The sequence below is a fragment of the Varanus komodoensis genome, unplaced genomic scaffold (assembly GCF_004798865.1).
Source record: "Varanus komodoensis strain SLA01 unplaced genomic scaffold, ASM479886v1 scaffold15, whole genome shotgun sequence".
NCBI lineage: Eukaryota > Metazoa > Chordata > Lepidosauria > Squamata > Varanidae > Varanus > Varanus komodoensis.
In genome coordinates this window covers 7262578-7287061 of record NW_025335440.1, presented here as the reverse complement: position 1 = coordinate 7287061, position 24484 = coordinate 7262578, and the positions used below count along the sequence as shown (strand labels likewise).

General features: G+C 54.3%; 1 protein-coding gene across 1 annotated transcript in view; it reads right to left on the bottom strand.

Annotated features, from left to right (window-relative positions):
• Nucleotides 1-24484, bottom strand: part of LOC123020800 (obscurin-like) — a 192030-nt gene that overhangs the window by 3441 nt on the left and 164105 nt on the right. Inside the window, exons 90-111 of the mRNA XM_044424979.1 lie at nucleotides 24232-24344; nucleotides 22912-23080; nucleotides 21761-21842; nucleotides 21406-21606; nucleotides 20142-20202; nucleotides 19896-19973; nucleotides 19128-19300; nucleotides 18091-18117; nucleotides 16630-16782; nucleotides 15640-15685; nucleotides 14627-14704; nucleotides 10389-13806; nucleotides 9981-10103; nucleotides 9452-9562; nucleotides 8226-8393; nucleotides 7369-7491; nucleotides 6384-6820; nucleotides 4626-4702; nucleotides 3230-3469; nucleotides 2679-2902; nucleotides 576-651; nucleotides 49-198 (exon numbers count right to left, since the gene is read on the bottom strand). Of these exons, the coding sequence (XP_044280914.1) occupies nucleotides 49-198; nucleotides 576-651; nucleotides 2679-2902; nucleotides 3230-3469; nucleotides 4626-4702; nucleotides 6384-6820; nucleotides 7369-7491; nucleotides 8226-8393; nucleotides 9452-9562; nucleotides 9981-10103; nucleotides 10389-13806; nucleotides 14627-14704; nucleotides 15640-15685; nucleotides 16630-16782; nucleotides 18091-18117; nucleotides 19128-19300; nucleotides 19896-19973; nucleotides 20142-20202; nucleotides 21406-21606; nucleotides 21761-21842; nucleotides 22912-23080; nucleotides 24232-24344 (6328 nt within the window). The remainder of the gene's footprint in view (nucleotides 1-48; nucleotides 199-575; nucleotides 652-2678; nucleotides 2903-3229; nucleotides 3470-4625; nucleotides 4703-6383; nucleotides 6821-7368; nucleotides 7492-8225; nucleotides 8394-9451; nucleotides 9563-9980; nucleotides 10104-10388; nucleotides 13807-14626; nucleotides 14705-15639; nucleotides 15686-16629; nucleotides 16783-18090; nucleotides 18118-19127; nucleotides 19301-19895; nucleotides 19974-20141; nucleotides 20203-21405; nucleotides 21607-21760; nucleotides 21843-22911; nucleotides 23081-24231; nucleotides 24345-24484) is intronic.

The following is a 24484-nucleotide window of genomic DNA, read 5'->3' as shown; positions in this document are numbered from 1 at the left end:
ACCCTCGAAAGGGAATCCCCACACACCCCTAGCGGAGGCTTTTCTCACCATGGCTGGGCGGAGAGCGTGCTCTGGAGGAACGAGACGGCTGCTCCGGAGAGGCCCGCGTAGCAGCGGTTGAGCTTGACCTTCTCGCGCTTGACCAGTCGCCCAAAGTCACACGCGGCCTCGGGGCTGATGGGATACTCAGCGCTCAACCTCGGAAGAGAAAAGGAACAAACTAAGCGTGTTGTTATTGTTTGTTGCCAACAGCTTGGGCAGAAGCCGCGCATCAAAACAGCCCCCTTTCCTCACTCATTCAGGCAAACACGAGGGCATATTTTAAATATGATTCACCTGTTAGAATGTGCAGGTTTGACCCCTATTTTATTTTTTATTTATTTGCTTGCTTGCAAAGCAAAGCGTCCCAGTTTTCTTCCAATGAATTCACAGTGGTTTACAGAATTCTCCCCCTGCTCTTGAGCTTATCCCCGCAACAACAGGCTGGCTGAAAGTCACCCGGTGAGCTCCAGGGCTGCAGGGGGACTGCCCCACACCAAACACACTCCCAAGTGGAAGAACTGTAGAAGACTCACATGATGAATGCCGTGACGCCAATCGCCCAAATATCCGTCTGTGGGACAGCTCCTTTGTCCGACAGAAGCTCTGAAGCTAAGAAGAAACCTCTGTATTAGGAAACCGGCTCAGGAGCCGTCTGTGGCATGGCTTGGGGCACTTGTGGAAGCAAATAAAACCCATAAAAGAGCCCCGGAGAGGGTTGCCCTGCTTGTGGGGTTCCCACACCGCTACCGATCAAACAGCGTTGTGCCTCGCCTCCCTCCTTTCTCTATAGGGTGACCCAGGGGGCTTTCTCCTCCTCTCCCTGCCACGGTGCGATAGACACAAGGAACAGGGCAACGCTCTTGCTCCTTGCCTGCTTTTGGGTGGAGGAACAGGGCGAAAAGACTCACTGGCTTCACCCTGGGGAGCAAGCTGGCCTCCCATTCTCTTCCTCCCTGGTTTTTTTTAAGGGTGGGCAGCTGTCCATTTCCCCCCGTTTTGCTCCTGTGCACACTGGGATTAAGGGAAGCGGGATGGAGCTGTCCTGCAACGAGGTTCGGTGCAGAGCCAGCCTTGGGAAGCCGGGGTGGCAGGACAGCTGGCAGAGGCGGAATGACAAGCCAAAGGCTGGAGAGAGCAAAGGGTGAAGATGACAGCGGAGGGGGAAGGTGCGGCAGGTGGGACGAGCAGCGGTGGGATCGGTGGCCAGGGGTTCAATGGAGCTCGGTGCTGCTGAAATAGGTGGAACAAGCTAGGCCCGACCCCATGAAGCCTCCTTTGCTTTCCACAGGACTTCAGCCAGATTAGAGCTGGGTTTGTTCAGCGGCATGTGATGCCGAGGCTACGTTCTTGGCACTGTGCGGGGAGAGGAAGCCGGGTTTCGGATAGGTGACTCCCTCGTCTAGGAAATAATCTCTCGGGCAGGGAATGAGCCACAAATCAGACGCTTTGCCCGCAGAAGGGGCCAGGCGGAGGCCCTGGGGTGGCTTGCTGAAAAGCCCGGCTTGGGCGGCTGGGGAGAACTCCCCCGATGGGTCGGCATCGCCAGGTGGGGTAGACAGCCCTGGGTGACAGAGGCCGGGTGTTGTGTGGCTGGTGCTCCTTCCCAACGAAAGCAAAGAACCCATTTCTCACTACTAAAGTCTTTATTCAACATAAAGTTAACCATTACAACTACTAGAGAGGATGCTAACGCTGCTGCTGAAATTGTCCTCTCTTTCTGAATGAGATCAGTTCACGGGATACTTTTAACTCGCCTGGGCCGACCCTTGATGGGCGGCTCTGGCAAACTTCTCCCCCGCCGTCGTTCCAACTGTCTTGTCTCCAGCCTGGGCATGCGTCTGCGAGAGCGCGCATCTGCTCACTCCCCTCGGCCGAGGCTAACTCCGTGTTCTCAAGACCGCGATCAGCAGGTGTCTCAGCCGCTCCCTCGGCAACCTCTCGACTGGCCTCTGGTTGCTGCACACTTTCGGTTCCCCCCCGAATCCTACCCCCCTCCGTGCCCTCTCCCCTTTGAAGAGGGACGTCCACATGGCGGGCACGTCGTGAGCGGAGCCGGCTGGAGCCGGGGGTCAGACTAGATGGCCCGGGAGGCCCTTTCTGACTCGCTTTGTTTTCTATGTTTCTAAGAGCATCGCCAGGGAGTGTTGGGGGTGGGTTGAACCCCTGGCACCAAATATGCATCTTCCTGCAATGAAGCCTGGCTCCCACGGGAAGTGTCCCTCTCCTCTGCATGTGCTGAAGACTCTTGTGAGTCAGCACACATTATTATTATTATTATTATTATTATTATTATTATTATTAGAACATTTCTATGCCACCCCTTGCCGAAGCCTCGGGGCGGCTTACAACACAATAAAATACAATACAATACAAAAATAACAATATAAAATTAAAATTGATAATATAAAAAAAATAAACGATATAAAAGAAGTTATAAAAGAAAAGTTAAGAAAAGAAAAGAAAAGAAAAGAAAAGAAAAGAAAAGAAAAGAAAAGAAAAGAAAAGAAGTCGCCCTGGCCACGAAGAGCCTGGAGACGGCAGCTCTCTGTGCCCCTTCCCCTGGGTGTGGACCTGGCCTTGGCGATCCGGCCCTTCCGCCAGTGCTGCCCTTGCAGGCCCCGATGGCGCCTACTCACCCATTGTTTCCACGTAGTCCGTGCACCCCTCCACGCTGATCACGCTGTCCGGCGTGTAGAACTGGGCATTGCCGAAGTCCAGGACTTTGAGCAGGTTCGGCTCCGTGATGATCATATTTTCTGACCGCAGATCCAGGTGCAGGATATTCTGAGCATGGAGGTACTCCACGGCACTGAGAATCTGCCAGAGATAGTCCCGGACCTCCACCTCGGAATAGGATGCCCTAGAAGCAGAAGCAGAAGCAGAAGCAGAAGAGAAGCTGGTAAAACCCCGATGGCTCTTGGAAACTGCCAACCCAGAGATGCACAGAAACCTGTGAAAAATGGTGGAGGAAGAGGAAAGGAGGAAGGCGCCGTGCATACACTTGCGGCTGTGATGCGCCATCAGGTCACCTCCGGCTTATGAGTGAAAGCCCCCCAGAGCCCACCGTATCTGCGGCAGCCCTGCTCAGCCCTTGCCGGTTCAGGACTGTGGCTTCCACTGGGGAGTCCAGTCCCTCACTCAAGCGTGCCGAGCGGGCGGCTGGAACTTCGGCAGCTGGGAGCCTCACCTTCCGGCCAAGGCATTCAGGAGTTCAGGCCCAACGCAGAGCTCCAGGATCAGCACCAGGTGACGTGGGCTGACGTAGGCCCCTTGCAGCTGCCCTATGTTGCTGTGGTGAAGCTTACGCAGGATGTGATATTCCTGGAGCACAGCCTCCTTCTCTTCCTGCCTGTAGGGGATGATTTTGGCAGCCAGGGGATTCCCGCTGAGCTTCTCCCGGCACTGTTTGACGATGCTGAAGCGCCCTCTGTCCCAAAATCGGGGCGGGGGGGGGGGAGAGAAAAATGCTGTTGTCAGCCAAACACCTCTCTTCTCCTGGGGATGCCCAGCCCACCTGCTGACCTTCTCTGAGAAAGCAGCAGGTCGGGAACGTTGATAGACGTTTGTCCCGAAGGGCACCAAGCCCATGTTCGGGCTGGAACAGCAGGGGAAGCTGCCACGGCATCATGAATGGAAGGGACGCGCCCACACCTCTGCTTCCCAGGCACAGAGTTTAAATCCCTCGTCCACAAATAAAACCCCAGCACACGCAGCAACTCGCCCAGCAGTCCCCTCATGGAGTCTCCTCCTTTTTTTCTCCCTGTACCACAAATACACACTTGCGATTCATCTGCTGCAGGCCATAGAGACCAGCCGCAGCCCAGCCCCGCCGCACTCTTTCTCCTGCCATATATGTGCATCGCCCGGGCTCCAGCGGTGCTCTGGAAGGGAGCTGCTTGAAGCCGCACCCTGCCTCCCCTTCCTGCAGAAAACCCCCTTTGCCACTTTTGTCGGCCTCTGCCTTTTGAGACCCTGGTGTTGATCACGCCTGCACGGCGCCCTGGCAAACCTTCTCCTGACTGGAGCCTCCTCGGCAGGACTGGAATTCACCCTCTCGCTCACTTCCACAATAAACCCGTTTCTCTCTTAACTGCCTGTCCCCATCACTATAGCAAAAGGAGAGAGGGAAAGACAGCTTTCCGGTTGTCCCCCGACCCCAGGAAGAGCATCTCTCCCTTCACATGCTGCCTTCTCCCTCTACGGTCTGACCTATCCAAGCAGGCTAATCCAGGACGAAAGAAGACGCATTATTCCTGTAAGGTGCCATCCTGCGCAAGAGGCTTTTCTCCTAAACTTGCTCATCTGTTGCCCTGGATGAATTTTGCCGGTCTTCCCAGCCTATAAACCGGGCCCATAAGTGGCAAACTGTGCTGGATCAAGGGGCATGAACGGGGTGCTTTCCAGGACCACAAAAAGCTGCGGTCACCTCTGATCGCTCCACACAGCGGGCGGACCCAGCTTGCTACAGAAACGGTCCTGCTTGACAAATGAATTCCTGCGTGGGCAGAAACGGGCTGGTTTCAAAGAAGTGGGCAGCAGAGCCTGCCTCCAAGACCGCTCAGGGTGCAAATCATTCTCTGTACCTTTTGATCTCCGTCTGGAAGGCGTAAGTTTGGTGCGTCGGCTGAGCCGAAGCCGTCATTTTGCTGTCCTCTTCTTCCTGGGACTGGAATGCTAGAGGGGTGGGGAGAGGGGGATAACAAAGGGAGTGTTGAAGCAGGAAAGCTGTTGCTGGCATAACACAGACTTCGGCAGCCCTTTCCAAAGCCGCTTTCTTGCTGAGTGGCCCCAGACACAAAATGCTCCTTGCTTTTCTGCTCTGCACTACAAGCAGAATGCAATTGACTTTCCACACTATCAGGGATGGTGTGCTTCTTGGGTGGGTGAGTTCACCTAAAACAGTAAGCCTTGGTTCACGCCAGCCGTGGTTTGTGTCAGCCGCATCATGTTACTTTAGCCTGATCTGTCTTGCAAATGAGCAAACTACAGCTTGTTCCCCCCGTTTCTGATGTGTTGCTCTCCCACCCAATTTGCCAGTCTTCATAGCAGTTTCATTTTTGGGCTGCTCTTGCTGGGTGCCTCCATTCCTGGGCACAGCACAAACAAACTGGAGATAAGCTACAATGCTGAGTTCAGACATCACAATAAGCCATGGCTTAAACAAACCAGGTTTTATAACAACCAAGGCTTATCTTGCTGGCTTGTAGCTAGTTATTGAACCATAGTTTATTGGGGTGGGGGAGGAAGTTCAGGCACAACCACAAGGCAGTTTTCAACTGTGGCTTACGGTTAGGCAAACCCAACCCAACCCAACCCAACCTTGCTGAGTTCCTCAAAATCTACGTGAAAGATTTATTTGGTCTCCAAAATTCATTAAGGCCTAGCTAGCTTTCTGTGTCCTCACTCCATACACTTCAGCATCCTTGCAAAACGCTACCATTAAGTAGGATCTTCAGCAGCTCATTTTCTCTGGATGAATGTGTTGAAATGGGTTCCATTTGCACTTTGGACAACAGATACAGACCAAAACTCATGTGACCTTCGAAACATCATGAATGTTGAGATATCCATCCTAGAGAGCCAGTGTGGTATGAAGGTTCGAGGGTGCCTTTATTTATTTATATTTATATCCCAGCTTTTTCCTTTTTAAGGAACTCAGGGCAGCTCACATAGCTCCATTTTATCCTCACAACCACAACAACCCTGCGAGGTAGGCTGGGCTGAGAGTGAGTGAGTGAGTGAGTGGGGTCTAGTGCCCATTCAGCCATGAAGCTCACTGGGTGATTTTGGGGATAGTCACCCACTATCATGACCCGTTTACACTCCTTTCCAAAATAGAACTGATCCGGAAATGCTCAGAAGGCATTTTCTGGGAAGATAGTTGCGATGTTTCTTTCTCTCTCTCCTGTTCCCCAGAAAAAAGGACTACTTTTCAAGTTTTCCCCACTGCATATTTCTTTTTGGTAGCAGCTCCAGTTTCTCCTACGCACAATGCCTCCAAATTGCCCTAGGACGCGAAATGTGGCAGATGCACAAACAGCGACCCGACTGCCAACCTATTTCCAAAAGCTAAATGGAGTGAAACCGTTCCCCTAATTTCTCTGCCCACTGATTGGTGCAGCATTTTCAGAGGTCAGGGCTTCACAATCTAACCAGTGGTGTTGTGTTGCAGGCTATTCCCTGGGAGCCGAGAATGATCGCACAGAGAAGGGCGTCTTGGCCTCTGCAGAAAAAGCAGAGCTCGTGCGGCGCTTAACGGCACTCCTAGAAGTTGGAGATGAATCCAGGTCTAAGTGGCCAAAAAGGTTAAGGGCCCTAATGTATTCCGCTCCGCTGCGCACGGCACCTGCTTGATCCCTTTCGCCGATTTTCACTTTGGCCGTCGGGTTGCTGTACGGGCCCACGCCGGCTTGGCTGACGCAGGCAACCCGGAAGGAGTACACCAGGCCCCGTGGCAGGTGCTCGACGGTGTAGCGGCAGCCCGTGATGTCGCTGGCCAAGGTCTTCCATTCTCCATCTGGGCCAAGGAGAGAGAAGGGAAATCTTACTTTGGTTCTGAAACCCCTCGTTGGCCTCCAGGGCCCCAGACCAGCACACACCGTGCTCCACGCTCCAGCCCGCTGGGGATTCCCGGGTCCCATCCTGTGCCCTGCCAGCTCCTTCAAGGTGTTTCTCCAAAAGCAATGGCCACAGTCCGATTTCTTGGGTCTAAAAAGCGTGTGTGCAGGCAAGTATTGTGTGAACGCATGTACACACGAGTATGGAACCGGGACAACACCTCCCATAATCCCCGGCTACGACCATGATGCCTGGGGCTTGTGGAAGTTCTAAACCAAAACACTGGTAGGCCAGGAGGGTGTCTCCAGCTACAGGCACACTCCCCCCACTGAAGCCTGGCACCCTCTAGATAGATTGAACTACAACTCCCAGCATGCCCCAACCAGCAGGTTGGCAAAAGCTGGAAGAAAGATGGGCCACCGGCAGCACTCTCGCTTCCTCCGAGGCATCCATATTTTGTTTTCGCCTGGTGGTCATTTGTCCAACCTGTTTTGGAGATTTAAAGCCACCCACTCGAAGGCACCCTATTTCTTGCTATGCTGGGCAGGACAGAAAACAGTCTAGCTTTGTGCTGGATCTAACAAATCCCTTTGGCCTCTTCTGGACGGTGGTGTAGTCGGGATATCTGCGCCTCTTAAACGTGGGTCGGACCGCTCTGGACTCCCTTACGATTGCACAGCTCAGGCGTGAGAGGTGGGGGAGCCAAAGACATGGGGCAGCCGCTAGGAGGCGGGGAACGGGGTCACGACCGATCGGATCCTTCTTTACCATCCTTCTTGCACAGCACGCTGTAAGCAACAGGGGTGCTCAGCACCACGGGCTTCCACGCCAGGTGCACCCCATCCTCGAGGACCTCCACCACGTCGGGGGCTGGTGGATTGGAAGGCGTCTCTGTCGGAAAAGAGGGCAGCTTGATGGTTCTGTGATGTGGAGGGGGCGCACAGCTGTTGCCGCCCCGGAAGGAAGCCCGCACTATGTTCGGCGAAAGCTTCCCTACCAGGCTAACAGCACGATCAGAAAAAGAAAGATTTTTATTGCAATCAGAGTATGGGGAAAAGGAACCACGCGCCACGGTCCCAATCCTGGTCAGGCCCCCCGTCGCTGTGCAAACACAGACACACGAACGGCACTTGAGCAATCGGCATTTTGCGCTGCGGAGTGAATGTCTGTTACTCTTCCGGGCTTCTCCCAGGAATATTCCGTACACGCCAGGCCTCAGCACAGCCGTCCTCCAAGCATCCCAGCTCGGAACTGCCTCTGTCAGTGTGCAACCAACTGCACGACTTGCCTGCATCGTCTCCGGGCCTTTATGGAAGCGGCCTTCAAATATAAGCATGGCGTAGCACTGTCCCCGAGTAGCTCCCTTCCACTTCTTTCCTGCAGGACGCTTAGAGGCTGGGGCCAGCAAGAACGGACCCGTGCATTCCAGGGGAGGAAAGGCTGCCGGGGGCACCTTCTGACAGACAGTGGCCTTTCGGGGGGCAGGAAGAAAGTCGCCCTGCGGGAGAAGGCTTTCTGCCCACACCACGGGGAAAGCGAGGCTGGAACGTCTGCTCCGAAGGGATTTTACGAAGCGCTATTGCCGAGTGCTGACAGACCCGAAGGGGAGAGGAACCGTTACTCACCTGCCCTCCTGATTACGCAGGAGGTTGAGACGGAGCCGTGGGAGTTAGTGGCCGAACACACATACGTGCCAAAATCCTCTGTGGTCGCTGCTAATATGGTTAAAAGCTGGAAGTGTTTCAGTGTGGATGAAATCAGGATCCTGTCTGTGCTGCGAAGGGACGCTCCATCTGGAAGGGGGAAAGGCATGAGTGCACGGATCGCCTCTTATCGAAGCACAGGCCCTGGGGCTGAAGGCCAGAAGCTGGCCCCTGCATTGCAGGGGACCTGGCGGGAGGGTGTCTCTCCCCTTGGGTGGACCTGGACATCATGAAGTCGGGAAAGAAACAGGCATCCCTGTACATTCAGGGCAAGGGACCGTCCTCCACCAGCTCCACCCTGTGATGGCCTGTGTGAAGACAGCAGGGCCGGATGATAGCAAGGCATACGCCTTTCAGCAGCCTTCCATCACTCCCTGTAGAGCAGGGGGCTGAAATCAGGTGGAGAAGAGCTCACGCGGGCCCAGATGCCAGCGTCTCATCACCGAAAGCTCTGATCGCCAGCAACCAAGCCTTCAGAGAGGCTGTTCCGTTTTTAGAATGGAGGAAAACACATGTAAGCTGGGAAACCACCCATTGACTGAGGTGGGAGAAGCAGGAACCATCTGGAGATGGGATTTGGACTCTGGGCCTGAATTCAGCACCCCTGGCTACAGAACGGATGGGATTCAGATCACCTACAATCAAGCGTTGGACATGGATTGAGGCTAGGTTGTCACCAAACCACGGGTTATCATGCTGTGTGAACCCAGCTGTGCTACTAAGCCATGGCTTGTTAACTAGAAACAACCCATGAAGAGAACCCATAGTCTGTTCCTGGATTGTGAACTGCGGGCTGTTCACCGTGGTTTGTTATCTTGGCTGGGTTCAGAGAACACAATCACCCACCGTTCAAGGACAAATCATCGTTCAAAGACAAACCACACTCAATCCATCCCGAACCCCTCAAGGCAAGTGCCTGAACCCAAGCGATGCTGTCCTTCACCTTCGCCTTGGACACTGACACCCAGTAGCCCTCATTCATTGACTGCCCTCTTTTCCCCACGACTTCCACTGGGAGTGTGCACACACCGCACAGATAAAAGGGTGGGGGGCAGAGTCCGACCAGCCCTTCTGCCCCCCACTTCATCGAAGGCTACCCACGCCTGCCCCTGAGACATCACCATGGCCAGATGCGGGCTTTGCATCACCTTTGAACCACTCCACACGAGGAGATGACTGGGCAGATGTCCGGCAGGACAGGGTCAGAGATTGCCCTAAGGCAATCGTCTGGTCGGTGAGCTCTTCAACAAATGCAGGAGCTGAAAAAGAGCGGTGGAGAGAAAGAGCTTTTCAGAACTTGGAACAAGCTGGAAAGCGCTGATTCCTGGGTGGCTGACTTGGGCTTTTTCTATGTTTTTAAGAGGTCAACCTGTGCAACTTTAGACAGGGAAAAGTCCCCAGCCCAGGGATCCTCCAGATTTCCATCTAAGCCTCCCTAGAACTGGACCTTCAGTGAATGAGTTCCCCACAGACAGGCCAAAAAACCAGTGGAGGAGAAAGCTGGGGAGGGCATCCGATGGACTCCCTCCCACCATCAGATCTCTGGCATGCAATCGGCCAACCCCCACCGATGCTCGCTGCCTTCGGCTAGTTCACCGAAAAGGCTCCAGCCACACCATCTTGTACACCTTTCACCCTACACTTTCCCCCCATAGCTTTTGATGTCATAAAACACACCTTTCTCTCTTATCTTGAGGCTTGGAAGAGTGAATGAAGGAAACCCTGTTTTCTTTTTCAAAACGCCAACAGCCTCCGTCAAGGACGTCCGCTCTTGTTGCTCGCCCTTCCGCTCCTCGGAGTCTATTGAAAAGGAGAACTGTTCTAAAGAACTCATACTTCGGACTGGCGTACAACAGCCAGATCGTCACAACCGCGGCCAGCATTCTGGCAGGCAGGGGCAGGGGCAGATGGGATGGAGGCAGGTCTGTTCCACCAGCCCTCCTCAAGGGCCGCAGGGGGCTCTCTTTCCTCTTCTGTCCCCATCCTGCTTTCCTTTTGCACTGGGGGTATATAAACCCCCCAGCCCAGCCCAGCCCAGCCCAGCCCAGCCCAGCCCAGCCCAGCCCAGCTGAGGAAGTACGCTACCTTCCCTGCTTTCCTCGTCAGAAGATGTTTTTCTTGCCAGCATCCGTGAAAGGTGGGCAACAGACGCCTTCATCTTCTTCTTCAGACTTTGCTCTACCAGCTCCATGGACTGAGATCTGGCAAAAGGTTTGAAGAGTCCCAGCCTGTTCTGCAGAGAACTCCTGCGCTGGCCGGCTGGGTCTTCGGAGAGACCAAACATTTGCTGAGAGCCAACGGGTATATCGCCTTCCGAATCGGACCGTTTCCCTAACCGGGGTGCTTGGACGGCTGTGGGGTCTATCATCAGCTCAGGTGAAGCCCGTTCTTCGTCCCTGGGAGCTTCCCTGGTGGGTTCACCCTGCGCGTGGTCTCTGACGCACATTTTCTTGTCCTGGTGCGAGGGAGCCCTCAGTCCATGGGGCAAACCTGCCCTTTCGCCCAGAGGCAAACGCCTTTTGCTGGGGAGATGCTCTGGGGCTTTCCTGAAGCTCAGGAACTCGAAGGGGAAGTACACGATGTCGTAGAGTTCGTGCAGGTTGAGGAAGGCAGGTTCCACTTCGGAGATGTCATATTTGGCGGTCTTGCTGTCGGGACGGGGCATGTCTTCCCACAGATCCTGAATCTGCACCAGGGCGATTTCATACATCCGGTCACTCCGTTGCCTGAGGAACCTGCCCCCCGAATCGGGGCGAGCAAACTCTGCACCTCCGAAAGAGGGGGACAGCCTGGCTTTCTTACTCGCTAAAGGCAGCACCCCGAAGTAGTCTTCCTCCCCAGGGTATAGGATGCCTTCTTCTGAGGGGTCAGCCAAGCCGATGCCCCCTTCCCGTTTTCCTCTGCGCACAGGACACCTGGCTGTTCGCCTTACGGCTTGCCCAGGCGAGCCTTGGTAGAACATTTCCCTGGACGGGGAAACGTGGCTCCTGGATCCCTCTTGGTCAGACACGGACTCGGCCAAGACGCTCATCTCTCTGGACAGGGAATCCATCTCGCCCACCAAGCACTCCAGCGCTTCGGCCTCCGTGTTGCTGTAAATGGAAGGATATCCCCTCCTCCAGCCTTCACCACTGGGAACTGGGGATTTCTTTGGGGTAAATGGGACTCCTTTCCCAGGAGTTGCGGATAGTGTCCCTTTTCCTTGAGAAAAGCCTGGGACAGATGGTGGCTGACTCTTTAGGAGGGATGGCTTGACCTCACCGGGAGCCGACCACGTACGATGAAGGCGCTTGTGGCTTTCTGCTTCGGAGGGAGACGCTGGGGCTGTGGCCGCCTGTGGAGCCATTAAATCTGGCAGACTTTTGCCCTTTGGAACAGCAGGAGCAAACCCACTGTACATCCGAGATTCCCCCCATCCCTGTTCCTGACTTGCACTCGTGGAAGCGAGACGCCAGCCTGCATGTCTCGGAACAGGCAACGGCGGCTGCCTCTTCTTTTCAATGGCACCGGGCTTCATCTCCCCCGGAGCAAACGATTTCTCTTGCAGAAGTGCCGGACGCTTCCCTGCGTGAGCCAGCGTCTGGACACTTCCTGCTGGCTGAGCAGGGCTTTTCGGCTCAGGGAGAGCAGGCACTGCTTCGTGGGAAAGGGAGGCCCCCGGAGACGAGGCCTTTCGGGATTCCCCAGGAGGTATCGGCCTGGATATGGCTTCTTCTTGGGATCTTGCCAAACTGGGGGCTGGAGGCTTCTGGGGCAGAGGGTGCTGCTCCATCGCTCCAGGGATGGGCAGAGCAGGCTTGACTGACGGGGAGATGGGGATGCCTGAACTTCTACTCTCCTTGGCCACAGGTGTGGCCTCCTTGAGCACAGGTGCCACTTCAGGCTTCTGATGGGAAGCTGCTTGGCTGCCCTGCACTGGCACGGCCTCTCGGGCGCTCAGCCTCTTGCCCTTTTCCATAAGAACTGGCTGCACCTCACCCCGGATTGCAGGAGTGGGGGGCAACTGGCCGCTGCCCTCCAAGGGCCCCGGAAGAGAGGCAGGTTTTCGAATCGGGGGTTCACCTTGGGATGCTCTGGTGCCTGCTCTGCTCTGGACGGAAGTCAGCTCTGCATCACGAGGGGGGAATTTTGCCATCTCACTTGCAGGGGAGGCCCCTGGGATTGTGTCCGGTGGAGCCTCCGTCACCATGGAGCTGCCTCCCCTTGGCAGAATGAGGTCCATACGCTCGGGTGCAGGGGCTTCAGGTGTCTCATGGAACCCTCCTCCTCCACCGTGGACTGGCTCTGCGGCTGAACCAGCTTGCTGAGCAGTCTGCCGCTGACCTTCCGCTCCTGGGAGAGGCGTCCCCTGCTCGTGAGAAAGAGGCAGCTCTGGTCTGCAGGGGAGCGTCTCCCGGCGCTCAGGTTGCCGTGTGGGACGCGGGGCCTCCCCATACTGCTGAGCGGCCTGCATCGCCCGGTGCCTGTCTCCGGGTTCTGCAGGCAATGCCGGCTGGTCCTCCTTCCTAGTTCTCTTTGAGCTGTCCCCCGCTGGCGTTGTTTGGGGAATTCCTTCACTGAAGGCCTCGGGAACCCGAATCAAACCAGCGCCTTCCCCAGGACCGTCCGGGGGAACGGACTCACTCGCTTCTTCCTCTATGTAGTGCTCCTCGGCAAAGCTCGCAGCTCTTATCCTGTAATCGTCCAGAGAGCGGCTTCTAGAGGAGACTTCAAAAGCAACTTTGGGGGATCTCTGGGCAGTGTCAAAAGAAGCCGATTTGATCAGAGGGCCAATGCCCCCTTCTCTGTCCCCTCCAGCATCTTCTCCCTCCTCCTCACATTCGAACTGCTCTAGAAGGGGCTCTCGGAGGCCACTTAAAGCAGATCTTGAGTATCCCGTTTTCCTATAGGTTCTCTTGGCTCTTTCTAAAAGTTTCCGGTGCTCCTTGCTCGGCGAAGAGGGAACATTTGCCAGGCTCTCGGAGGGCTGGCTGTAGAATGTGCTTTTTATGACACTGTGTCGGGGGACGCACCCAGGAGATCTTCCCGCTTCTCTGCCTTCCATTTTGTCTCCTTCCGGTAGCAACAAACTGGATTTCTCTTGCACCAAACCTGAGTCGGTGGCTCCGAGGCCACTTGCCTTTGGCCCCAAGGGCATCAGTTCTTCCTCGGCTTCCAGTGCTGGGTGGCTCGGCTCCTCCTTCCCCATGGCCTGTTTCGGTGCCTTGGCTCTGGCTGGCGGCAACGAGGCTCCGGAATGCCTGACTTGGGCCATGAATTCCTCATATTCCGGGCAACTCGAGTCTTCCAGCACAGACAAGTGAAGCTCCGGTACGGGCCCAAACTGTCTTCTCCCCGGAGAGGTGGAGATCTCGTTGTCTGAGGAGGAGCCACTGGTGCTGGAAGAGCTGGTCTCTTCCACCAGGTGCCGGGAGATGCCGAGGGAGGTGTTCTTGCTGGTTTTCGCAAGGATTTCTGAGATGGGCCTCATCACAAGCACCGATTTATAACTCATAAGGGAACGCTGAGCATTGGAAGGAAGGAGAGCACACAGGGGTTACAGCGGCGAGGAGGAAAGCTCAGCCGATCAAAGCACCGTATGATTGAATAGGGAGTGTCGGGTGGGCCAATTTTGCACCGGGAGCACAGTGCGTGGGGTGCAAAGGGTTGACCCTCCCTCCCTCCCCCCAACCCCAGCCGAATCCTGGCAGAAGCTGCCCCCTCCTGCTGCAATGGGGGGTGGGGGGAGGGGGGCACATTGCTGCCCATGGGAGCTTTTTCCCTAATGACACTAATTCTGATGGCACTCCAGCTGATGACCCAGCCAAGAAGCCTTTGGGAACACAGCGACGGACCATTTCATACCTGGTTATATTAATTATTTTTACTGTGGACATGAATAATGTGACTTATCATATACAAACAAACATAATTAAAAATTAAAAGGCAACCCCCACCCCGCTTCATTACACTAATTGCTGTCTGGATTAGATGCCACCTCTGTTTCCCAATTCAGCATGGACACTCCGCTCACCATTACTTTTTAAAAACTCCTCCATGAGTCTGTTTAAAGTCATGCACAGTTAGGTCCCCAGATCAGCCCTCCCCAATTATGCTGGCTGGGGATGCTAGGAGTTGTAGTCCAACAGACCCGGAGTACGCCAGATTAGAAACGGCCATGCTTCAGCAGCCTCTCTCCTCTTTGCTGCAACCTTTTAAAGGACCCTTTTAACCGTTTTGCAACAGAAACCAAACTACGCCCAGCGCAGCCTCTGCGACGCGCCCGGAACCAAGAGACCGAAACACGCGCCCTGACGCAGAAGCCGTGGAACGGCTGGACTGACCTGCCATTTGCTTCGAGACACGAAGAATTTGAGCTGCCTTGTGTCTATAAAATGAGCTTCTTCAAGAGGGAGGTCCTGCTGCAAAGGAAAGCAAGAGAGGAGAATATCATGAATATGACGATTCAGGGAGCCATGTGGAAATAATTTTTCGACCCATCTTTCAGGAAAAAGACCTCTCTCTCTCTCTCTCTCTCTCTCTCTCTCTCTCTCTCTCTCTCTCTCTCTCACTCACTCACTCACTCGGTCTCCCTGCCCCACTCCTTCCTTCCCAAAGGATACCCCAGTGGTCACCCATTGAAAGAGCAGTGTCCTATGCCATTGGCACCATCTATACCCAGAATCGGACCTGGCGCGTTCCCCTTGGTGCATCCCTCAACCCCCTCCATGCAGGGCTTCTTTGCATGTCACTTTCCCGTGCTCTGCTCTGTAGCAAAGGTACAGCCAGTCCGGCATCCTCCTCAGCAGATTCAGCTGAGCACGAGTCGGGAGGCTGGCCCAGGCTGCAGGAGCCTCGACGGAGTCCCAGTATCTGTGAATCTGGCCCACAGACCGGCGACCGGCGCCTTTCGATGGCCTTCTTGGCTCTTTCCAGCTCTACTACCCTAGAATTCTCTGGTGATGCTCGGGGTCTCAGATCGCCCCCTTTCACCTGGCAGCAGGCATGGCTTGGCTCACCGTGCCCCTCACTGGTTGCCCTGGGCCAGACGGAAGATTGCCAGAGAACATACACCACAGAGCACCAAGAGGCCCTTCAGTGCTCAGAGCTTCGGCTCCCTTCCCTACATCCTTCCCCTCTCCTGAAAACCTCCTTCCAGCCATACCCACAGGCTGGGATGGCTTGTTTGAAGGGATCAGGCCAACAGTGACCAAGCCGGGCCTGCATTTCTTGCCTATGAAGCACGCTGACCTACATCAGCGACATCAGACATGCAAAATATCGGGTGAGAAGGAACGAAAGGGCCAGGCGCTTCCCAGCTCCTTGACGGTCGGGCCAAGAAGCTGTCAAAACGTACCACAAACCACGCATGGGAGAGACACTCCAGAGCCGTGGGCCTCGCCCTGCGGACAAAGAACAGCACGATTCAGCCAGGATGTCATGATGGCGGTTGGGACCAAGACGACGTGTCGTTTCCTTGAAGGGCCAGAGAAGCATCCCGCTTCGCACAGGGAGTGCTTGAGCGTGGCAACTGCCAAGCTCCGATTCCAAGTGGTGCACGGAGGCAGCGTCACAGCTGCTCCCTGGCACGAACTCGTCCTCGGCACCTTTGCACACCCCCGCCCCCTCTGCCCCGTCTTCTGCCCCCTTTCCCCACCATGCTGGGAAAGTTCCCACGATGTGAGCGTCTCAAAGAGAGGCTGACGGAGCAACACAGGGCGTTTCCAGACCAGGCCTGTGCTGCAAGGGCCAGGGGAATGAGCGATCCGGTTTTGGGGTGGGGGCCCGTTGGGTTCCCGCAGCCCGGCTCCCCAGACTCGGGCTTGCTTTCTCCCTGGCCGTGCCTCCTTTCTACACGCTGCTTGTCTAATCGGGCCCCTTGTCTCTGCAGCCCCATAGCCATGGGGCTCAGCTCCAAAGGAGGGGACTGGTTCGCATCAGGGCATTCCTCATTCCCAGCTGCGCCTCCCACCAGCTCTATGTCTGTGCCATTCTGGGAGAACCATTGCGACCCGTCGCCAGAAGGGCTGTCTTCAGAGGGTAACTCCTCCTGAATCCTCCCACCATCTTGCCTTTTCTCTGACTGCAAAAGATCTGCTAAAGGGACGGAAAAGGCTGTCGCTGCACCGTACTTCCAGACTGCTTGTTCTGGGAACCCTCCGCCCAGGAGCTTCCGGGAGTGAGCAGTCCACAGGTCCTCAGCAGTGGACCCAGTGCCCTGGGAAGCAACCTGCCCACCGCACAGTCTCGTGAATGGCACTTCGGAGCCAGGGTTTCGAGAGCTGAAGGAGCCGCGACAGCCTCTCCATCCCTCACACCTCGCGAAGGGGACGAGAAGGGCACTCACGCTGGGGCTGGCTGTAGCATCTTTCTGATGAAATCTTTCGCTTCGTCGCTTAAATGGACGACCTCGGGGATATCCCACGCAATCGTCCCATTCTGAATATTTAGGAGAGTTGCTCGGTCGTTTTCCCCCGCAAACGGAGACTTGCACGTCAGGCTAACCGTGGTCATAAAAAACAGCAAAAACACACACACATTTGTCACTGAGTCCCATCTAACAGCAAATAAGGACCGAAAGGAGAGCGCATGGCCCCGATCCACGGCTCTGTGTGCAGGTGCACGCCCACAGGCATAGTGCCGGCATGGAGAATGGGTGGATTCCACCTGAATGCAAACACTGCTTGCATTCGGCTCAGACACAAAGCCTTTCCTCCCGACAGCAGTAGATTCCATTTGCTTGACTTTGCAGTGTCTTGACTGAACTTTCTGAAGAGATCAGGCACAGCGTGGGGTCTTTTTTGATCTCACAGCTCGTGTAAGAACATAAGACGAGCCCTGGGGGATCAGACCCAAGGTCCATCCAGTCCAGCACCCCGTACACATGGCAGCAAACCAGCTGCCCCAGGATCCCCCCAGCAAGAGGGGTGCAAGACCTCGGCCTGCCCCGCTCCTCAGCAACTGGTGCCTGCAGGCGGGCCGCCTCCGGTGAAAGCGGAAGCACGTGGCCGGCAGGGCTAGTGGCCACTGACAGCCTCCTCCTTCGTGTGTCCGTCCAAATTTATATTTGCAGTGGCCAGGTTCAAAATTTATATTCGCATCTCTCCATGTAAGAGACCAGGACTCAGGGAAGATGTGCGGGAGGAACGCAGCCCTCCTGGCATCCAAGCTCCCAAGCCTTTTGTCTCTCTGGGCACAAAAAGTGTCTCAAAACTGTGCACTTTAGGATTTTGCCAAAAGTCGTGCAGTTAGCCAAAATTGGGGATCCATCCAAAGTAAGCTCCTTGAAAAAGCCTTCAAGTTAGTAGGCAATAATTGAAATCAATTTGATTATATTAATTAATGGTTAATTAAAGAAGAGAACACTCAAGGCAAGAAATTAATGACCAGTTATTTTCAGATCAAATAAATCAGCAGAAAAAAACAGTTTCAAGGCCCAAAGATGATCATTCATTAAATCAGACCCAAATATTCATTACCCAGTTAATGATGGTTAACTATACCAATTTGTTAGGGAAAATAGAATAGAAATATGAATTTTAGGTACATATTTAAGTATTGGTTTGCTGGGGATTGATGAAGTTCTTCTCTTTCTAGGTAGCTGTAGGTTTGTGCCCTTACACACTCAAAGATGGGCAATATGTTAAGGGATTCACAAGCACTGCTTCACTTGAAAAAAACATGCAGGGGCTTCTTCCCACTTAAGAATTTCAACCAGAAAAGAAAAGTACAGGACAACTCTAGGAAGAGCTGGACTGGAAGGGAACAGGGCCGTAATGCAGAGCTTCCTGTCACTGGATCTGCTTACCTTAAATAGGTAATAACTCCAACAGGCCTGCGGAAACGGAAAAGTTGCCAATGTCAGAAGAAGATTTTGATCCTCAGGAGGTCTGAGTTACTTTCCCCACCTGATGCCCTCTAGATGTGTTGAATTACAATTCCTATCATTCCCTGCCAGAATGAGCATCTTACAACCCTTCTCATTTGTTCACCTATAGTAAGCGTTGGGCTTTTCCATTTAGACCTGCTTCTCCACCTCGGTCAGGTTCAGAGCTTGCTGCTGGGACCCTCCTGCTAAGCGAACAGCTTGTGTGCTCGGGATTCCAGCATGGCCAGGTTCTTCCCACCGGCATGGCTTCCAGGATCACGTGGGATATATAATGTCACATCCATGACATGCTCTGATGCTAAGTTCCCATGTTCCCTTCTCCGGGAACCCTCCGTGAAGGAAATTAGGAGGGTGGGTACTTGGAGGAGGGCTTTCTCTGTGGTGGCGCCCAATCTATGGAATGCGCTCCCCAGAGAGGTCCACCTGGCGCCGTCGTTATTTGTTTTTCGGCGCCAGGAGAAGACCTTTTTATTCAAATGTCATTTTAATTGTAAATAGTATTGATTCATTTTATTCTTTGGCCAGGGCGACTTAATTTATACTGTTAATTTATATTATTTTAAGGAAGTTTATTTATGGATGCAAGCCGCCCCGAGGCTTCGGCGAATGGGGCTGCATAGAAGCCTCCTAAATAAATAAATAATAAGTTTGACTCCATGGGGAAACCCAGAAACTAGTCAGAACATGGGGCAGACCTTCCCCGCAGCCCCGGTTCGATTCTGGCGTCAGAGCTGGGCTGAACGAAAAGGTGCCAAGCACCAAGTGGGAAAAGAGGGTATGCTTGGCCCCCCAACCCCCCCCCCCCTTGGTAATGTGTTCCTCCCCCATTGGAACCAACACTGAGAACAATGGCAAATAAAAATGGCGAACACAGAGGAAGTACTGTAAACCTGGAAGGCCGAAATGCCTTCTCCACTGGGAGACCTCATAACAGCACAGGCGGAAGGACATTTTACCAGATATCGGAGGCCATTGAGACTGGTGACTGGGTGAGGATTTCTGGCGAGACGAACTCTGGAGATCCATATTTGCTGTACTGAGGCTCAGCCGGAGTTATCCTCTGAGCAAAGCCAAAATCGCAGATCTTAATATCATCTCTGTCATCATAAACCATCAGGATGTTTGAGGGCTGTGGAAGCGGAAAGAGCAAAGGACATCAATGCAGAGGAGCCCCGTTGGGGAGCGAGGCTGCCCTCCCAGGTGGGGTCAGCCCGTACCGCGAAAACACCCCGGACGTTCTTTGTCTTGCCTGTAGCCACCGGCTTGGTGGGGTTCCTTCCCCCACAAGCACGGAGCACCGCATGGCGCCTCCTGCAACTAAGGCTTTGGCCGGAGGGACCAGCAGGCCTCAGACGTTACGGGGATCTCGTAACACGTGTGGTGTGGGGCTTGGATGCTACCTAAGAAAGGGAGCTTCTGGAGAACTGTTTCTGCGGAGCCTGGGAGGAATATGGGCCACCCAGGAACAGAACCCAGGAATGCTGGGAAGACGGCTGGGTGAACTGCTGGTCTCAGGCCTGGCAAGAATGACCTTTCCTGATGGAGCGATCTTAGCCCCTATCCTTTCAGCCCCTTGAAGGATGGCTATTTTGTCTGTCGGTGTGACTCTTTCTACACTCATCCTGTGTGGAAAAGTCTCACGGAGGTGAGCAGCATTCCTGGAACATTTCCTCTGCTCCCTGGTACACATTTGACGCAAACGCACGCCCTGTCTCAAGGTTTACCTGGATGTCCAAGTGCAGCACCTGGTTCTCATGGAGATATCTGATCCCTTCCAAAACTTGTTTGATATATATCTTGACCTGTAATTGTGGGAGGAGGGGTGGAATACAAGCTGTTATCAGAGGATTTCTCAAGATGCTACACTGCAAGACATATTTCTGCTTCCAGAGCTATTCCAGAGCAAAGCTATACTCCCTCTACTGAAAATCCTACACCACTTCCAAAAGAACATGAGGAAAGACCATCACCTCTGCTTCGGTGACCACATTCCTCTTGAACAACCGGTCCAGGAGCTCTTCATTGGAGCATCTAAAATATTAAGGAATATGGAGCGCTTTTTCTTGTGAAGCAGCTCAGGAGACAGATTCTTCTCTGATGGTCCATTCTCAGAAGAATCCTCTAAGCTGGGGTGGGCGGACGGTGGGTCTCCAGTAGCTTGACAAGGACTGACAAGACTAGAAGAGATGCTTTTCAGTAGGGATGGGACGGACCCCTGCGGAATCCATCCCTCCGGCATCCGCGGACTTCCTCGTGGGCGCAGCCCGGTCCTGCAGAGCAAGCCAAGCCAAGGCGAACGCTGCAAATGCGCGCAGACTTCCAGCTCCACAGCAGGCAGGTTTCCTGGCTGGGCGGCTGCAGGATGCGGAAAAGGGGCCCTGCTAGCAGTTGTGGGGGGGGGGTGGCCCCAGCGGACAACCCTCTCCCGCGTCTGGTGCAGTCAGCGGCAGCTGACGGAGGCTCTCTGTGCCGTGCGGGAGGCGCAGCAAGCGCCCTGTGGAGGGTGGGCGCACTCGCCGGGAGCTCAGAGCCTGGGCCCCCACAAGGCAGACCAGAATGTGGGGAGCTGAGCCCAGGGAGTCCGACAGATCCCGCCCCAAACAGATTCCTCGCTCCTCTCTACTATTGTATATCCTAAGCTTAGACAGTGCAATGGAGGCCAGAGGAAACATGACCCAGAAATTAGTTTCATGGAAGCAACTTCATGGCATAGGAAGACAGAAACAGAGCGAGTCAGAAGGGGTCTCCTGGGCCCCTAGTCTGACCCCCAGCTCCAGCTGGCTCCACTCACGACATGCCCACCATGTGCATGTCTAGCCTATCTTTGAACACCCTGGGCATGTGCACTAAATAAATCTTGGGCATTGGTGATAATCCACACTCTAATAACCCACCACCTCCACTGATGCCCAAGCGCCTTTGACATTGACAAAATTACTCAGTGCAACTGTGGGGATGCTACACTCAAACTCCCTGCCCAGCTCACTCCCACTCCTGCCAAGACCAGTCTGGCTCGCCTGGGTTCTCCAGGTGGCCCCACTCCATCTCCCCCCCACTGGCAACCACCTGGACCACCTCTAAAGACGGTCCCCTCTTGGGCCCCACTGGGCTCCGGAGAGCTTCTCCGGTGGGGAGTTTGGCCCTCGGACTGAAAAGGGCCCCCACCCTGCCCGATCGCAACTTGGATAACAAACATTCCACTCCAGGGCTTCGGAGGGCGGGAAGAAAGGATACAGCTCCAAAATGAGGATTAAGGTTTTCCGTGTCTCGAACTGGTCCAGCAGCTGGGTGATCCTTGCGTGCGAGAGCACGGCCAGAATGTCCCTCTCCCGGAAGGCCTGCTCCCTCGTCTTGCTCCGCAGGGGCAGGAATTTGGCTGCGCAGGACACCTGGTTGCCCTTGTGCACCACCCTCTTCAGAAAGCCGAAGGAACCCCTGCGAAGAATCAAGAGCCCACGGCGGGCGAAGGGCTCGCTTTAAACCTCCCGCAGTGGCAGAAACAACTTTGCCTGGCTGCTCTTTCCCAGGCCTCCGGTGCAACCACAACACAACCGTTAAGACTTCAGTGGCAAGAGAACAGTGGCTTTACCTGCCTATTTCTTGCTTGACTTCATAGAAGGAATGCAGCTTTCTTCGTGTGCTCTGTTTCTTTCCCTCCTGGCTTTTCTTGTCTGTGACAATCCAGACAGAACAAGTAAGTCCCAGCTCCCTGCACGGCCGTGTTCGTGCACCCAAACAGTCTCCACATCCCTGAATTTTTGCACAATTTTTGCTCCACACAAGAGGCTTGGGCCAGACGTGGCCACGCTTGGTGCAGACCGACTGCAGGACATGGGATCTCAGCTGCTCCTGAACGAGTGAAATCCTACTGATTTTTGTGGGTTTACTATAAGTAGGACTAACTAAGCCCTTCCGGTTCAGACTGGGCGTGCATCCGGTCCAGCGTTCTGTCCGCAGGGTGCGCCGACAGCTGCTTGTGGGATCCTACTAGGAGGCGTGCAACCCATGTTCCCCAGCAGGTGCTGCACACGGGCGCACGGCCTCTGATACGGTGGCAATATATAGCCGTCTAGGCTAGCGGCCACACTCCATGCATGCGCCTAATCCCACATTAAAGCCATGCAGCTTGACGCCCGGCATGGCTTCTGGAGTTCCATGCTGTGTTTTATGTTTTAAATTGTTTTGAATACTTGTGAACCACCCAGGGAGCTTCAGCCATTGGGTGGTATAAACATATAATGCTTAAATGAATATGCGCATGAGGGAAGGCATCAGCTGTTGGGTAACAGAGATCGGCGGCAGAGGCCCTTCTCCGGGAACCCTCCGGGAAAGATATAAGGAGGGTGAGCACCTGGAGGAGGGCCTTCTCTGTGGTGGCACCCCATCTATGGAATGCGCTCCCCAGAGAGGTCCGCCTGGCGCCGTTATTTGTGTTTCGGCGCCAGACCAAGACCTTTATATTTAAACGATATTTTAATAATTGCTGATTTTATTTATTGGTTTTAAATTATTATCCAGGATGTTTCCAGATTTTATATGTATTTCTATAGATATTTATTTATTTATTTATTTATTTATTTAGGAGACTTCTATGCCGCCCCATTTGCCGAAGCCTCAGGGCGGCTCACATCCATAAATCAACTTCCATAGAATAATATAAATTAACAGTATAAATTAAGAGCACCCAACAGGAAGAAAGAAAGCGGGGGCGGGCAGCAGGGGGCGCGGCTGCATAGTTACCTTCTTGCACCACGAGTTCAGCTTTGCACAAGACTTCCCCCGCTGCATTTCTAGCGATGCACGTATAAACGCCGCCATCCTCTGGCCGGGTGTTGTACAGGACCAGCGAATACCGTGTGCCCTCGTTAAACTGATGGACCCTCTCGCTGTCGGCCAGCAAGGAAATGCCCTAGATGGGGAGAGGGGATGGCTCAGTGCTTCGACACCATGGAAAGGGGCGGATAAGAGCGGACAGACACGGCTTCGGTATGAGGAAGGCGCGCGCCCAGTCCACGGTTCCGTGTCGTCTTGTGCACCCGTCTCGCTCCGGGAAATGCAGTGCACACAAGACCCGGTTTAAGCAGAACGCCTTCGTGGTGGTTTGTACGGGCTCAGAGCAACATGCCAGCAAAGACTTTTCAGCGGGGGGAAACGAAACCCATGCACGCATTCGCCTGGGGACCGTTTCACACGCAAATTCAGGGGTGTGGACTTGCCCCAGGAAAGCTGCAGATGTGAATACAAAATGCAGATGAGCGGCATAGATTTTCTGGAGAGCCGTGCGAAGGTTGCTGGCGATGCCGTGCCTTTGAAGGTCTGCAGTGGGGAGAGTGCTGGACTGGGGACCTGGGAGACCCGGGTTCAAGTCCCCACTCGGCCGTGGGCCCACTGGGTGACTCTGGGCCAGTCCCTCACTCTCAGCCTAGCCTACCTCACAGGGTGGTTGTGGTGGGGATAAAATGGAGCTAGGTACGCTGCCTGGAGTTCCTCACAAGAGGGGAAAAGGTGGGCAATAAATACACAACAACTGTTGTTGCTGGTATTCATTTCAGAGCAGATGGACCCCTTATTTATATTTATTTATTTATATTGTGATTTATATCCTGCCTTTTTCCTCCAAAGGGCTCAAGGCAGCTTGCATCATCTCTCCTCCTCCATCTTATGGACTCCTTCCAGGGAAGCATTTTGCCACTGAGCAACAAATCTGCAAGAGCAGTTTTTGCTAAGCGAAAACAAGAAAAGCACTCTGCACGTGCTCAGAGGTATTCTTTTTCGCGTACCACAGCAAAGACTGAGAAAGAGAGTTTTGCCTGTTGGGTGGTATAGACATTGAATGAGAGAAGGAAGGAAACACAAGGAAGGAAACACCCAGGAGAGGTTCCAGAGCTGTGCCCAGACTCCAGCCCAAACCCTTGCGATGGTGCTCCTAGTCCTCATGCATTTTCTTAAGGAATGCGCAAACCCCTCCCCCTTTTGTTTGGACATTCCGGCATCCCAGTCGGTTCGATGGATCTCCTTTCCCCTCCCTGGCTCCTGTGTCTGGAGATGCCTGCAACCTACCTTGAACCAGGCCACCACCGGCTGGGGCTCGCCCTCGATGATGGCATGAAACTTGGCCATGTCCCCGGCGCGGACCTGCACGTCCTCAATCGTCACCTGCATGTAGGGCGGGCCTGAGGGGAGAACTGCAGTAAGCACTCTGGAAGGAGGGTTTGAGAAGAAGCGAGGGGCCGGGGGAGGAAGCACACATGAAAACAAGCCCCCCTGTTGATCGCAGGTCCCCCGAAGACGCCTTCCAGGTCGCTGGGGCTCC